Source organism: Aphidius gifuensis, linkage group LG3, assembly GCF_014905175.1.
Source record: "Aphidius gifuensis isolate YNYX2018 linkage group LG3, ASM1490517v1, whole genome shotgun sequence".
NCBI lineage: Eukaryota > Metazoa > Arthropoda > Insecta > Hymenoptera > Braconidae > Aphidius > Aphidius gifuensis.
The window spans coordinates 437,226-454,599 of NC_057790.1; the positions used below are offsets into that span (position 1 = coordinate 437,226).

Consider the following 17,374-nt stretch of genomic DNA (forward strand, 5'->3'; position numbering starts at 1 on the left):
GTGAAATTGGTTGGAAGAGTGGACCAGTTATACTCTTGGCCATGATGAAATTTATAGTAGTAGTAGTAGTGGACTAAAGACCCAATGAACTTTCTTGGTTGAGGTAGGATAATATACAAAAAATAAAAATGTATGAAGCACTGGGTAAAGAGAACAAGGTTGTAGAGGGTTGAAAAAGCACTTAGCTCAAATGCGCAGGGTTGGAAAAGTTTTATTCTTATTGAAAAAAAAATATGTATGTATATATCACAAGATATTGAGGTAAATTTTTTTTTACTAAAAGCTTGGATCCAAGCTTTTTTTTATTTTTTATTATCATTCAGTTTTAGTTAACTCAAGTATTTCAACTTTTTTTGGGAAAAAAAATTCAACTTTTTATACGAAAAAAAATATTTTTTTATATATATTACAGAAATTTAATTAAATTAATTTTAATTTTATAAATTTTTTAAGAATGGCAAGCTTGTATTTCTTTAATTAATATATTTATACAAATTTAAATAATTTTTTTAAAATTATTTTTGCAAAAATTATATCTTCAGAATATTTATATCTATCATAATCTTCAGTCATGATATCCCATAACTTACCAATTTAATTTTTATAATTGAGTCATTATTATTTATTAATTTAATTTAAATTTATCCAAGATTAGTAGTAAAAGTAAATTTTAGAAAAATATTATAAATTAATTAATATTTAAATTGAATGGCTGCTCATGTATTATAATTATTGGGTCATTTTAAATTGTCAAAAATATATTTTGTTTATATTTTATTATGGACAAAGTATCCGGCGTTTGGGGCAAATACTTCCTGGCACAGAACAACTGTGGTTGTTTGCCACATTTGTTCTATACTAGGAGATATTACTTTTCTCCAAACGCCAGACACCATCAGCATTGAATATATCAATTATTGAAAAACAACTATAATTGTGCATAGTCATAACTTAACTATGTTCTCATATGTACCAATAAATTATGTCAGGACTGACAAACTCGATGAAGTAGAAGATTCGAACTCAGAACACAATTAGGCAAAGACCAATTGCTTGCCGACTCAACCACGAGCTCTCTCACAACAAACCGACTACTATACTCAATCATAATATATACATATGTATATATTTATATGTATTAATTTTAATTTTATAAATTTTTCAAGAATAAGAAGCTTGTATTTCTTCAATTAATATATTCATACAAATTTAAATAATTTTTTTTAAATTATATTTTTACGTTTTGTTAGTAAATTGTAATTTATAAAAAAAAAAAAAAAAATATAATATCAAGTTTCTTTCTATACTTTAAATTAGTGGAAAAAAAAATTTTAAAATAAAATTTTTATTTATTATCAAATAAACAATATACAAAATTATTAAACAAAATTAATTTTTCAATTTTATATTAAATATATTACCAATAAATATTTTTTTATCTAAAAATACATTGAAAAATAATTTAAATCATTTTTTTTTCCTTCGCAATCAATTTTAAAAAATAAAATATATATCCATAAAATTTTAAACATTGTGGAGTTCCTGTACGACTTGAACCACAGAAGATACGTTATTTTATTTTATAACTCATTGGAGAAGCATTAAATTCAAGTCACTTGATGAACTCATCGAAAATAAAGAAAAAAATTTACGACTCAAATCGAATTTAACTATGGATTTAAAAACCATCTCTGCGTTTATTTAATTTTTTTTTTTTTGTTTTCTTATTGCATTTGTTGTTGGAGGTTCATTTCATTAGTAAAAGAAATAAAAAATATAAAAACTGGTGAAACACGATGAAGACCCTGAAGCACATGTCCATTTGGATCAGCATTATAAGATCATAAATATCAAGTTAATTTGATAATTACAAGGCACCACTGGGCCTTGGGCTAACTTCAAATCGGTCAATTTGTCTAAATGGTCTTTCTCATTGGTCCATATATTTTTTTGTTACTTGCATATTTTTTTTATTTTGTTTTTATTATTTACTGCACGATGGGACTAGAATATGGTAATTAGAAATGACGGGCCCTTATTTCGGAGAAGTAACAACTGCACGTGTTTTGAGGCCCAAAAAAAAAGCCGCCCACGGTGCCTGATATATATATATTTCTTTTTTTTTTGGGGCCTTAATATCGCACAATACTCATCTTCATTTGAAACCAAATTTCCGGTCCAGACAAACACCTCATTTTTCAAAACTTATCAACGCCCAAAATAAAAAAGTCAATAATAAATTTTGTATTTAAAATTACAATACAAAATATTATTTATTTAAACAATATATTATATTTATTTTTAATCTTGAAAATTCAGTGTGAAAAAAAATAACAAATATTGTTTTACGAAAAATAAATAAGGTCAAATTTGCATGTTTTTTAAATTGATACATCTTTTTTTTTATTTGACCGATAAAAAAAATTAATAGACCAATTAAATAGAGAAATTTTAATTAACAAAATAAAAGTATTTATTTATTTTTAAAATAAATTATTAATAATAAAGCTGTGCATTGAAGTTACACAAGAAAAACTTGACTGAGATTTCAAGCGGTTCTCTTGATATATACTAATAAATCCTTAAAAAAAAATAAAAATGAAAAATCTTGGAACCATTAAAGTTGAGTCTATATAATTTGTGGGTAAAACCAGAGAGATTTTGGTGGACGTGTTTGCTTAGCTGTGAGCCAATAAATTTACCCAGAAATGAAATAAATAAAATACATAAAAAAAATACTAAACAGAAGGACAAAATAGTCCTCTAAATTTTATCAATTTTTTTTTTAAAATCCAAGTGTCGTTTTTCGTTTTAAAAAAATTATTAAATTACAGATGTTACTTTGATGTTTTATTTTTTTTTATTTTTAACAACGTGACTTGAAAAAGTTAATGAAAATTTATATTATAGATAAAAAATAATATAAAAACGTTTATCGCAATTTTGTGAGTCCAGTGCGAGATTTGTTACAACGAGGGTGGCCTAACTGGCGCCAAGGGCCACTAAGTTGAGAGAGTTTGAGACTAAAAAACTCAGAAGCAATTTATGTTTATTTATTTTTTTTATTTTTTTTTATCATCTCAGGTGGTTTTTATATATTTTTTTTGAATGAAAATAAAATAATTCTCAAAGAGAATATATCCAAGTGACAGAACAATAAGTCAGACTCAAAAATAAAAGTAGTAAAGATAGTCAGCGGTGTGAAAAGCAACTTCTTTCGTATTTATTATCAGAAATATTTTTTTTTTTTTTTTAGATTATTCAATTGTGGTTTTTGTGTGGACATTATATCCATCAGCTACTTTTCCATTATGTCGTAATAATAAATTTAAACGTTTTATTTTTATTTCTCATGCATATATTAATACCAACATAAAGTGTACAAAAGTAACTGGAAACTTTAAAACTAAATTTTATGTATAATAGAAAATTTATCAATGAATAATATTTCTTTTTAATTTTTTAATTTTTTTTCTTTTTAAATGGTGGATTATATAACGATGTACACTAGCAAGTAAAAAATAAATTGAAATAATAAATAAATTAAAATGAAATAAACATTTTTATAATTAAAAAATGAGTATTAATAAAATTAAATTTAAAATAATTTCCACTACAGAATTATCTCGAGAGTAGTCATTGTATGCTTTGTAATGTGACATTGTTTTGACAAAATTTTAAACCTTAATAAACAAAGCTAGAATCAACCGAAAGCAACACAAAAAGACCAGTAATTTTACGTCACTAATTTTAATTTATCTGGGATAGGTGTTAATTATATATATTCTATAAATAATATATAATAATCAATGAATAAAATGGACATTGGTTATTTGAGGAGTAAATAAAATTTTAAATAATGATAATATTGAGTCATTAGTGCTCATTAATTTGATTTAAATTTTTTCAAGATGGATGATAAAAGTAAATTTTATAAAAATATTATAAATTGTTAAATTAAATTGCCAAAAGTATTTGGCGTTTGGGGCAAATACTTCCTGGCGTAGAACAACTGTAGTTTTGTTTGCCACGTTTGTTCTATGCTAGGAGGTATTTTCTCCAAAAGCCACTACTGAGCAGTCTGAATTAGTTAAAAATGATGTGTCTTCATGAAAGGAATTAAACATGGCACTTATTTAATCTGATCATCGAATAATAATAGAAAGATAGACATTACTAACTAGACTATATTATTGATATTAAAATTCGAGGTGAAGCAACTTTAATCACAGGAGTCCTGATTTGAACTCGAAACCCTTATAACATTAGTCTTATCGCTGGCCTACTCAACCACGAGCTCTCTCACAACAAGCCAGCTACAATACTCAATCATAATTTATACATATTTATTTTTTAAATAAACAAAATCTATGTAAATTATTATTCGTATATTTAATGATAAATTTAAAAAATAAATACATCATATAATTAATTTATCTCGATGCTTCTACATTATTTTTATAACAACAAATTTTAATTTGAAGTATTTAATACCTTATGTTTTTGGCACTAATCCCCAGGACAGAATATTTTTTTCTTTGGAAAAATTATTTACTAGAATATTTAGCTTTAAAATGATTCAATTTGGAAAGTTTTGTTGAGAATATTTTAAACTCAATAACAAAATATTCTATGAAATTATTATTTAAAATAAAATATAGTTATTTGGAGCAAAAAAAAAAAAATTGTATAAAAAATACAAAAATTGTTTCGTTATAATTTTTCATCATTGTTTTTTTTTTTTTTGGACCTCCCAAAGTGAGACCACATTGGTTGAACAAGAGGCGGACATGAACAACCACGCTCAAAGGCTGATATTACGCGAGAGATCCTCGTCAACGTCACGCATATAACACAGGAGTCTTGCACACAATATATTTATATATACCTTGAGTCATTAATGAAAACGTTAACTCTCACTGTTTAAAAGTATAAAAAATATATTCAACTTTTGTATATACACACAAACAGACAAAGAGGAACATTGATGAAGAGGTCTCTTTATTTTCTTCTCAATTTTTCATCGTACTTCTTTACTTTGTTCTGTCATCACATACATTTTTTTGGGTATAATAATCATTGAAAAAAACAACTTTCACGCAATGTCAACTGCAGGTGACACTGTCACTTGAAAATCAATGTCAGCAAGCCCTTGACACCAAGGTTCCCCCAAAAAATTCGAAAGAAAAAAAAAACCACTATAATTTCTCGGAATATTTCCTTCAATTTAATTAATTTTTCACGTAGAAATTATTATTATTTTTAATTGTGAAAAATAAATACGAGAAACAGGAAAAATATTTGATTTTTTTTTATGTCAAAACACATGTCTGGTCGTTTAAACTTGCCATGTGGAAAATTATTGAAACAAAAAAAACATAAAAACCAACAAGATATTTTTATATAAATGCGTAACAAAAGAACATTATTTTTTTTGACTTTAAAATTTTTTTAAAACCCTCAAAGATTTAAAAATAAGTATATAAAAATCTTGGTGTTAAGTTTTCGACATCTTGATGTATTGTTCAACGGTTTACGATTTTTTTTTTTTTTTCAAGGATATTTTTCATTATTATTCCAAGAAGAATAAAAATAATTTTGATAATTTTTCGATACTCGCCCTGAGGGCTTTGTAATTTAAAAATGTATTAGTATAGTTGATGATAGTAATAAATATAATCACACGGAAGTTGCAACTATTTATCAATGAATTTTATTTCCGGCTACGAAAAATATATATGATTTTTTTTTTTAAATATAGACCGGGAAAAAAAGTGGGTGAAAAGCTGAATTTTTATACGATACTTGAATTATCAATGTCACACGTGTCAACACTTTTTTTTATTATTATTTTTTAGACTCTTCAAAGCCATCATCATCGTCATCATCATCATCATCTTATTTTCCATATATGATAAAATGTATATTTACCTTTAATTTAAATAACATTTTATATTTTTCAAGTTACGAATAATATCATTGAAAAAATAAAAATATATAAATTACTTTAAGCTCTTGGAATTTAAAAAGTAAAAACAATTTACTTATTGACTAAATTAACAAGTGTTTGATTGACAAATCGATTATATCATTTATATTTTTTTATAAATTATAACTATTCAAAAAAAAAAAAAAAAATACATATCTGGTTTTTAAATGTCTAAAAAATTATACAGTCAATGATTATTTATTTAAATAAAATTACTGTATAATTAAATAAATATTAATTTATTTTGTATATTTTTAATTTTCATTGAAATTGGATTATTTAATTAAAATTTAATAAGATTATAATAATCATATCAACAACGAATAGTTATATAAAAATAAAATAACAATAACCTATTTAAATTATTTAACAAATAAATATATCAATTAAATTAATAAACAAAATAATATTTTTAACTAAAATATTAACATTAATTTAAAATATCTATATTTAACAAAAATGTAGCTACTATTTTTCTATCAAAGCTAATTAATTAATTATTAATTTGATTATTTATAACTAAATCATATTAAAAATGGAAAAAAAAAATAAATAATAAATGATTGATAATAAAATACAACACAAGAGTGTTTTCAAGGAAATAATAAAATAGTTACATTATTTTATATGTGCAGGTCCATTTGATTCATAATAAATATATTTAAAAGCCAAGAAATATACTAATATTATTTTTGAATAAAAAATATAAACTCACACTCGATAAAATACATTATGAAATATCAAATTCCTCGTGACCAACATATTAGAATTTATATTTTAACTTTTTTTCATTTTTTTTTTTTATCCTCCCTATTTTTATTTATGATAAATATATTTTGATTTATGTTTATCATTTTGTTGCATTACCGAAAAAAAATACTCAACAAGCAAAAACATAAAAATAAAAGCTACAAGGGCCTATCTCCAATTTCATATTCTATTACATGATTTACATTTTTTTTTTTTTTTCGATAATAAAAAAAGATAATAAAAAAAATAATTTTGTTTTAAATAAATTAAGGGGTTTTTTTTTTTTATTAATACTAACTAATGCTTGCTTGATTTATTAATTACTTTGTTTTCTAGTAAATAAGTCAATTAAAAATTTGTGGAAAAATATTGAAAGACTCTTTGAATGAAAAATAAATTTTAAATAAAAATGGGTCTTTTGTTACTGAGACGATGTTATACCTATATTTAAATATTATCAACATCAAAGTAACTAAAAGTATTTTCAAAAAAAAAAATGACAAAGAAGGGCGGATGTAAATTCAGTCTTGTTTTAATTCTGTCTATTTTCACAGACGTTTCGCAAACTTAAACACGCCTATATTCGCAATTCACGAAGAAAAGTTCAAGCACAATTTACCAGACTACATTTATCTTTTTTTTATTTACAAATTTTATTTATATATATTTTTATTTAATTGTTTATCTTTTTCATTGCTTTTTTGTCCTTTTATTTTTCCATTCAACGAGAGAATATTTATCTGCACTTATACTACAGTGTTTTTCGATTATTCAATGACAAAAAACATTTTTTTCTTTTAAATAAAATATTTGTACTTTTGATGATTTCATATATTTATATATTTTTTTTTCTCCTTCAAAGTGCGCCCTAAGTATATGTCAATTTTGTCTTCACACCCCTAATTTTAAAATCAAATCAAACAACAGGATGGCTAATGACAAAAGCAAAGAATTTAAAAGTACACTTGAGTCGATTTTTTAAAATAAATTTCAGGGATGAATTTTTAAGTGAAAGTTTTTCATTTAATAAATTTAAAAATATTGTTTTTAATTTATTTTTATTTTTATAATTGTATTGACAAGACAAAACTTGACAGATATACATTAAATTTTTTTTTTTTCCAAAACTTGAAAATTGGAAAATTATGGAGGAAAGAAAAAAATTAATTCTGGTATTTTTTTTTCATTGTATTTTTGAGTGGATTAAAAATAAATCGATGGATGAACGGGTCGATGGAATTGAAGCCCCTTTCTATTTTATTTATTTTTAATATATATATTATTTTTTTTTCCTGGGTGTTGAAGACCTTTTAACCCGGGGATTCTTTTGTGCAGTCTCTAAGGTGGCAGACAAGTTTATCTGACTTTTTTTTCATATTTTAAATTTATTTATATTAACGCATGCGGCACCTGTTTTAATAGCGGCATCCTCAAATAATAATTTAAACTTGAAAAATATTTTCCATTTCGATATATTGTACCTTAATAATTTTGGATTATTTATTTTTAAATATTTAAAATTGTTAAAAGCTTTACAAATGATTTTTCATTTAAAAAAAAAATGAATGAATGAATGAGCGATCGTGAATGTTCAAAATATTGCAAATAAAAGCTTGCAAATTTTTGCATCGTGTGATAATAATAAAAATTATATAAAAAGATGAAATAAATTTATATTTATTTTACATCCACACCACACCCAGGGACCTCATACCGATAAAATTTACATTTACATGCGATTAATCTTGACATTTATTGAAATTAAAAAAAATAAAATAACAAATAAAGCATAAATATGAAACTGAGAATAATATAAACATCGCATGGCTATAAAACTTATTCTCAACTCATCAACTAGTAAATTTCTAGGAAAAAAATAATCTATACTAAAACTATTTTTAAAAAATAATACCTGATAATCAAAAATTATTTATAAATAAACAAAAAAAAAAAATAAATAAAAACTTTTGCCTTAATTTTTTTCTATTTTTATTTTACGTCAATATATATTTTTTGAATAAATAATTTCAAAATACAGGTGCTAATTTAATTTACAAATTAAATTAAATAATTTAAAAAAAAAAAAATTATTAGAATTTGTTTTTAAAAAATGATAATTTCATTTGAAAAAAAAAAAAAAAATCAAATTTAAAAAAAATCTAAATAATTTTATCTATTGTTTAAATAGACATAAAAGAGTTCTATGTAAAAAAAAAAAAAGACAATTGGCTATTGGATTGTTGAGTTTGGAGCAACGTCAAAGGTAAAATCACCACGTGGGTGAATCACCACCACTCCACGGGGTTCAGCTTAAATATCATCCGATTTTTTTTAGGCTTTAAACATGGTGTGTTCATAATATTATGTTTATGTGTGTGTCTATGGTGATGTAGATATATATCCGAGCAAGTTGTATTCATGAACACACACAAACATAAAAATAAAATATATAAAAATCAACTCAAGAAGGCAAAACGTAAAGCCGAGTTTCAGAACATTTCAGTACCACGATGCTCATCATACTGACCGTATCGTTGTTGTCGTGTCTTCTAGTATAACCTCATGTTTTTCAATTGACATAACAATTATTTCTATCAATTTATATATACAATAAACAATTTTTTTATATTTATTTTTAACTCATTTTTAATTCAACACAATTAAACAAGACTTTATTATCAATTAAAGTGTTTTTTTTTTTAAATTAAAACTACTCGTGCAATAAACAATTTATTTATTTTTATTAACGTGTACAAGTTCATTCATGAAATATTTGTCATTTTAAAAATGATTGTGTTATTTTATTTTCATTCATTAGTTATTTTAAAAAGTCATTGCAATATTTGCCTGAATTTAATTGTGAAATAATATTGTTTTTTTGATTGAAAATTATTAATAATTACTAGTGATTAAAATTTGTATAATGGTGAAATTTGAAAAGGTAAATTATATAATTTATGATTATTTTTATAAATATATTTTTTGATTTATTTTGTCAGAGGGAGGAAAAAATAAAAAAGAGAAAAAAAAAATAGAGAAATTTATAGTTTAAAATTGTGGGGAATTGTGACATGAAAAATGTTGAGAAAGGAATTTATATACTGTTTAGCGGAAATGGAAAAGTTGAAAGAGAAAAAAAAAAAAAAAAATGATTGGCAAAAACACGTGCGTTTTCACACCGTGATGTTTTTATTCTGGCGCTTTTGCAAACTCACCAACTGACATACATTTTACCTGGATCTGTAATTATCCAACAAGACCGTTAATTAATCGTTGCTCCAAACGGATAAATCATTTATCCCACACGTTATTATTTTTAACAAAAAAAAATATACATATTAAATGCTAAAAATTCATGTGAGCTTTTTTTTTTTTTATGATAAATTTTCAAGTGATTTTTAAATTTACAAGTGACAGTTTAAATGATCAATGATTGATAACTTAAAATCCTTGAAATTATTTATATATTTATTTAAAAAGTCAATTTATTTATTTTTATTTAACAAAAGTTATGAAATATTTAAAAAAAGAGCAAATGGAAAATTTATTTAATTTTTTTTTTTTCTTATAAAAACATAAATTAGGGAATAATAAAGAAAAAAAAAAAAAGCAAAATGTCTAACGGTATAAATTACAGGATATTATGAGTCGAAACAAGATGCAGCTAATCTCAATATTTTTCTAACTTATGTAGAAATAAAAATGTAATAATAAAAATGAAAAAAAAAAAAGTGAATAAGATGTTAAATCACCTGACGACACACGGATTAAAATATTTTAAAAAAAAATATTTACGTTGCGATAAAATTTATGAAAATCTTTGAAATAAATTACTGATTAATTTAAAACGAGTTTTTTAAAATTTATATTTAGTCAAAGATGAGGTTATTGTGTAGTTGTAGGATATAAATATTTTTTTCAATTGTGATCAATGACACTTTTCATCTCATACATATTTTATTTTAACAGTAAATATACGTGACCGCTCAAATATATACACTGATCTCTATTTTTTTCATTTTTATTTATTTTTTTCCCTACACGGTGACGTTCAATGAAGCGAACAAAATATCAATTGAATGACAATGTTGGATATATATCTTGAAAAAAAAGCAGATAGCTACAGGAAAAATCGACAAAAAAAAATTGTAAAAAATGTTTTTCTACTTTTCCAATTGCAAATATTTGTGTATTGAATTTCCTTTTGCCTCAATGTTTGTATATTTTATATTTGATAATAATTTGTTTTAATTATATCTCATATACGTTTTGTTGATCGGTAAAATAAAAATTGATAATAAAGATCTAAAGTGTTACTGTGTTCACTTGAACAATCATTTGTTTAAATTTGTACATTTATGCTCATTAAATTGTACCTCTTGTTCGTACATTGAACTTTGTCGACAATTGCATTCATCAATTGTCCATATTTGAATAATTTAAAATAAAAGTATTCTAAAAAAATCGATGGTAATATTTCTATTGATCAATGATCACAAATATCAATTAAACAATAATCAAAAATTCTATAAATAATTTTTCTTCTGATTTTAAACTTTTAAATTATTATTAAAATTATTTTTAATTTAAAATTTATTTTTAATTTAATTAATAAATTATCTTAATTTAGAGTTTATTAAATTTAATTATTTAATAAAAATCATTAATTAATGTCCAAAAAAAAAAATCTAATAATAAATATCGAAATTTAAATTTAAAAAAAATTAATTTTTCCATTAGAATTTTATTTCTATTTTATTTTTCATGAATAAATAAAAAATTGGGAACCACTGATCTTTACAGATATATAACCAAAGTTATTCTTTACATGTATTGAAAAGGTGCAACCCTTTCATTAGCGTGTAGGCCACGCGTTTCATTATGACTACGACAAAACATCTGATTCTATTGTCAACAGTATCTGAACAATGAATTTATACCAACTATAATGTCACGTGTATTCCACATCCATATATATATTTTTTTTTAATTTTCCATCAACATAAATAATAGAGAGATTTTTTTTTTTTCTTTTTTATCTGTCAATTTATTATTATCAAATATGTAACCTTGTCGCGGTGAACTTTAAATTGGCAAATTGTAACCCCATTGAATTTTCTATTTAAATTTAAAAAAAAATTATTTTCTAATTTTTCTATTTTTTTTTCTAATGAATATTATTATCTATGAATTTTTTATTATCATTTTATAATTGTTTTTAAATTATCATCAATTTATTTTAATAAATTTTAATAATTTCAACTAGATTTTTCTTGTGAAAGATAAAATAATTAATGAAAAAAAAAAATAATTAATTATAGTCCTTGAATAATGAATTTATACTTATAATTAATTTTTTTTTTTTAATTTATTTATGTAAATAATAAACACACTTGTTTAGTATTTTTTTGTGACTTGTCAATTTAATATTTGTAAACTTTTCAGTAAAGTTTGAATTGGATAATTGTATAGCCCATTGAATTTTCTATTTATGGTGTATAAAATTGTATTTTTAATGTCATTTGAATATAAACTTTCTCAATTTATTTATACATCTAAAATACTCATTGGCTATTTTTTTAAAATTAAAATTAACTTGAAAAAAAAAAGAAGAGTTATCATCATGACAAGACAGTAGTACATAAAACTGCATAAAAAAAAAAATAATTATCAATAATGTTTATTTATTTAATCATTATCAATTTATAAATGTATATATAAATTTTTTTTTTCTTTGAAATATAATGCCTTTGATTTCCTCGGGGAATTTTTTGTAATATAACTTTGTTATTTTTATTTTTTTTCGAGGAGAATGGGTTTATGAAAAAAGCTCAAAAGTTATAAAATACAGATTGAGTTTAAAGAGAAAAAAATATAGATGCCTTGGGGGCCAATGTCAAAGTTCGAATCGATAACTAAGTGATTTTTCAACTTGGCATCATACTGGTGGAAACAATAGGCCAACTTCTGGCACACTAATACAAATTCAGGTCATTCGTTAAAGTTTAGCGATTTTACCTAGTTGTTATATATATGAATCAACATTTCATCTGCACTAACGATCATTTTTTTTTTCTATTTTTTACAATAGAGACTAAAATAAAGCATTCTCATTGAGTTTAATCTTTTCATAGATTTTTTATTTTATCAACAATAAATTCATTGTTCATTTAATTTATTTAAAAAAAAGTTTTTTATATATACTTTATTTATTATTTTTTATTATATAGGTATAATAAAAAAAAATATAATAATTTAATTTTAATTATTTAAGAGAAATAAGGCAAATTAAATATTGATTTTATTGGAGAAATCGAAATAAAATTATATTTTATTATTTGGTTTGTGTTTGAGAATAAATAATAAAATTAAAAAAATTTTATTAGTCAAGTTTAAGTTGTTATAGACAAGTTGAAGAATAAATATTTAAAAATATTTTTTAAAGGCAAAGATGACTTCATTGTTAAATTTGTTACCCAACTGTTTTCAATTAAAGAGTGTCATAAATATTTTTTATTTTTTAAATTGTAAAGAGGTGGAATTTATTGATGGAATAAATAATTTTAAATAATTTACTATTTAATTTTTAATAAAACACTTGTTAAATTTTCAAGTAAAAAAAAAATATAAATAAAATTTGCAATAATTTGTAAAAATAATCCTCAAGATTTAAAATACAATTAAAAAAAAAAAAAGAGATATTAAATTTAAAATTAGAATGATGAATTTAAAAAATAAAAAATTAAATTTGTTTGCATAAAATTGATTTAAATGTGTTGTGGTATAGACACTATGAAAATAGTATGAAAGAGTTGTTGGTTAATTCTAAATATATATTTTTAAAAGACGATTTTATGTGTGTGTCTAGTGTATGTATACAAATATAAAATGTATTTAAAATAATTACTTTGAGACATAGTCATTCTACTTGTCTTTTTATTTTGTCAAATAAACACATAGAGACATGTAACACAATTTATTTTCGTATTGCACACGATGACAAACGATGCTTCACTGAAATAAACAAAGCTAGTGGCATGTTGATTGACCCTTGTGGGAATTTAAAATATATTTTTTTTATTTTTTATAATTGTCAATATGTTACAATTTTTTCTGACATATTTTATTTATCAAACACAATTAATTGTCACTCTACTCGCTCAAACATCATGTAAATATTTCAATTAATTTTTAATTTTATTATTTTCTAATTTAAATATTTACTATTGATTTATTTTTTTTTTTATCATTTGATTTCACAATACGGAAATTTCGTTGTTAAATTTTTAATAAATTATAACGAAATAATTTTTTACATGTTTATTTTGACAGTATGTATTTCTAAAAATTAATAAATAAATATGTCAATTAAATAAAACTAATGATTTATATTTTTTTTTTTTTTTTTGAAAGTTGAGATTTAATTTTTTTGAATAAATTTTCTTATATCTTATCAACAAGAAAAAAATAAAAACTATTTTTCCACTTGAAATTTACAGAATGTAATTTCCTGTATTTTGTCGTTAATGTAAAAAAAAAAAAATGACCAGAAACATTAGTATTTATTTTGAGTTTAATAACGTTAATATCCGCTAAAAAAAAAAAATGAGATTAAAAAAAAAAAATTACTAAAGAGGGTTGTTGAATATTTTTATATGAACTGGCGCCGGAAAACCGATACACATATTATTGCTGTTATTATTATGAGTGTATAGAAAATATTCAAGAGGAGATATGTGTAAAAAAACATGAGGGAATACTCGAGGGTCTTGAGGGTATGTAACGAGACAAACCAAAGCCACCACTAACTAATACGAGCTTGGAGGTAAAACAGACGATATCTGATGGGTGAAAAAATATTTTAAGTAAGTCTTCTTTTAAAAAAATCCAGTCACAACAAGAAAAAATAAAAATAAATATTTTAAACATGATATTGCGTATCAACCGGTCTTATAGACGACCTGTCTTTTTTAAAAAGGTAAAATAATTGAAAATAAAAGTTATAAAGGTGTGTCTTGTATATTTAAAAATAAATAATAATAATAAATTAGACATTGATAATTCGTCTTTATTTGTTGACAGTATTCGCGTGTTTAAAATTTATGTCGATATATTAATATCATGATTAATAAATAAATAATTTGTAGGATATATTTAAAACTTTATTTATCAGTGGCAATGAGACGTTATACATTATTCATATCAAGCAATTAATGTCAACTCGAAGATTTCATGTTTATTTTATTTTTCAAATCTAGATATTTATATTTTAAATGTACTTGTTATTTTTATTTTATTGATTAATTAAAAAACAAATACTTTTTAAGTAATGGAAATTTTCCAATCTATTTTTTTTTTATTGTCAATTGATTTATTTCGATTTAATTAAGTCAAATATAATTTTTCTTTTAATTTAAAATTAAAATTATTGAATGTTATTTTGATTTAATTGAAGGAAATTTTCCAATCTATTTTTTTTTTATTGTCAATTGATTTATTTCAATTTAATTAAGTCAAATCTAATTTTTCTTTTAATTTAAAATTAAAATTATCAATTTTATTATTAAATAAATTTAAGATATAGAAAATAATAATAATATAATACAAATTTATTTAAAAAAAAAATTGAAAAAATCATTGGTAAATTCAAGTGTAATTAATAAATCGTGGCATTAATTACTTGGATATAATTTATATCTCAATTGGAGAACATGAAGGATAAGTTATCCATCAAAATGATCACTCATGTATGCACCAGAGGTACTTGCACATCAAGTATCATCTCACTGCACATCCCCAAAACCAATTGACGTTCCATTTCTAGCCAAAAGACTCTCTCTCTTTATATACATATACGTGTGCGAGTGTGTCAAGTGGACACACGTTTTTCCACAAAAAAAAAAAAAAAATAAATAAATCTACCATATAATAATAAAATGCATTGGTAAAATAAATAAATAAATAAATTCCAATACTACAAATGATATTTAAAAATGAGAAAGTGTAAAGAGATGATGATAAATAAACATCAAAACAGGATGTTATGCAGGATCATGTCTGGTTTTGAATTTTGGCTATTATATATTGCTTTTAGAAAAAAAAAAAAAAAAAAAGAAAGGGAAGTTGAATTTTCTATTTTTTTTCCTTTCACCAAAAACGGTTCAAGAATTTTCTATGACTCATTTGATGATGGTGATGAATCATAGATGATAAAAGGATTAAATTTATATATCAAATTATTTAACAACAGCAGCATCCTCACATGTGACTGCTAAGATAAATTACTCATCTTGATTTGAAAAGGAAAAACAATATAATATATTTATTTTTAAATATAAAAAATTAATAAATTGATAGAAAAATATTTGTGTCTTGGGGATTATGTGTATTTATTGTCATGTGTATCAACAAAGTAAGCGGAAGTTAATATGTTGACAGTGGTGTGTAATGGTTTGTGGTGTGAATGAAAAATATTGTAAAACAGCTGTACATATAATACAGAGATATTCATAGACACTTGACCCGAATGCACATTTTAAAAGTAACAAGTATTAAACCCCTGATGATGATAAATATTTTTAAACATTTAATTGTTAAAAGAAAGTATAAATTTTGTGGTTTAATATAATTTTTAAAAGACGAATTAAGCTTGTTTAATAAATATGCACTTGTGGGTGTAATTATGGTTGATGATAAACATTTTGATGATGAATATTTACAGTATAAAATAAAGCTAACCCAGGATTAAATAAAGTGCATATTGGTTTATTCGTATAACAAGGTACATGCTGGCTAGTTGGATAATTGGTGGTGTACATTAGTTAACCGATTGATCCTACACCAATGGCTATATCGTAAATATAAATATGAGCATTTGTTACCATCTCAAATACATCAACGTCAATTTATTTATAAATATTATTTTATTTGGTATTTTATGACTGACAACTTGATGATTTAATATTCAACTACAAATTTCTACAATTTAAAATGAATGATTGATTGATTGACCTATTGACTTATTGATTACATGATTAAATATTCTTTTTACATCATGAAATAATATTTTCCCAGTCAAAATAACACTGATGAAAATAATTTATAATAATTAATTGATAAATTTAAAATCACAAGTAATTTAAATAATATTTGAAAGGTAAATATTAATTGAGTCATTAAAATACGATGGCTAATTAATTTTGTTATTTAATTTATTATTTATTGGAATTTTTGGATCATTTTAAATTTTCAGAAAATTTTTTTATTTATATTTTATTATGGAAAAAGTATCCAGCGCTTGCAAACTGATTTTACCTCTAGAAAATTATGGGCTAGTTTCTTTTTGTGCTTTTTTGTGAGTGAGGAACCTCAATTTGTGCTTATTATATTTTATGTTTTGCTTAGCTTATCTAGTGAATATTGTTTTATGGTAAAGTAGGTACATACTAATTTTTTATTTCAATTACTTTTTATTTAAATAATTTTTTTTTTCTAATAATAAAAAAAAAAAAAAATTATTCAAATAAAAAGTATTGAAATAAAAAAATCAACTCAAACGTAGAATAAAAACACATAAAAAGCACATAATTTTGATCAAGAGTTCACTGGAATAAGTTGATTATTAAAAAAGTTGTG

The 17,374-nt window shown here is 22.6% G+C and overlaps 2 protein-coding genes across 4 annotated transcripts in view; one reads left to right on the forward strand and one right to left on the reverse strand.

Moving 5' to 3' along the window:
• The window catches only part of LOC122851224 (mediator of RNA polymerase II transcription subunit 20), a 52,908-nt gene that overhangs the window by 28,013 nt on the left and 7,521 nt on the right, over nt 1–17,374 (reverse strand). The window lies entirely within an intron of this gene.
• Nucleotides 1–17,374, forward strand: part of LOC122851223 (facilitated trehalose transporter Tret1-like) — a 41,234-nt gene that overhangs the window by 17,120 nt on the left and 6,740 nt on the right. The window contains exon 1 of one of the 2 annotated variants that reach the window (XM_044150314.1): nt 9,234–9,680. The exons of the other annotated variant lie outside the window; for it this stretch is intronic. Within the exon in view, the coding sequence (XP_044006249.1) occupies nt 9,663–9,680 (18 nt within the window). The 5' untranslated portion in view covers nt 9,234–9,662. Of the gene's footprint in view, nt 1–9,233; nt 9,681–17,374 lie in introns of those variants that run through there. 2 annotated transcript variants of the gene reach the window in all.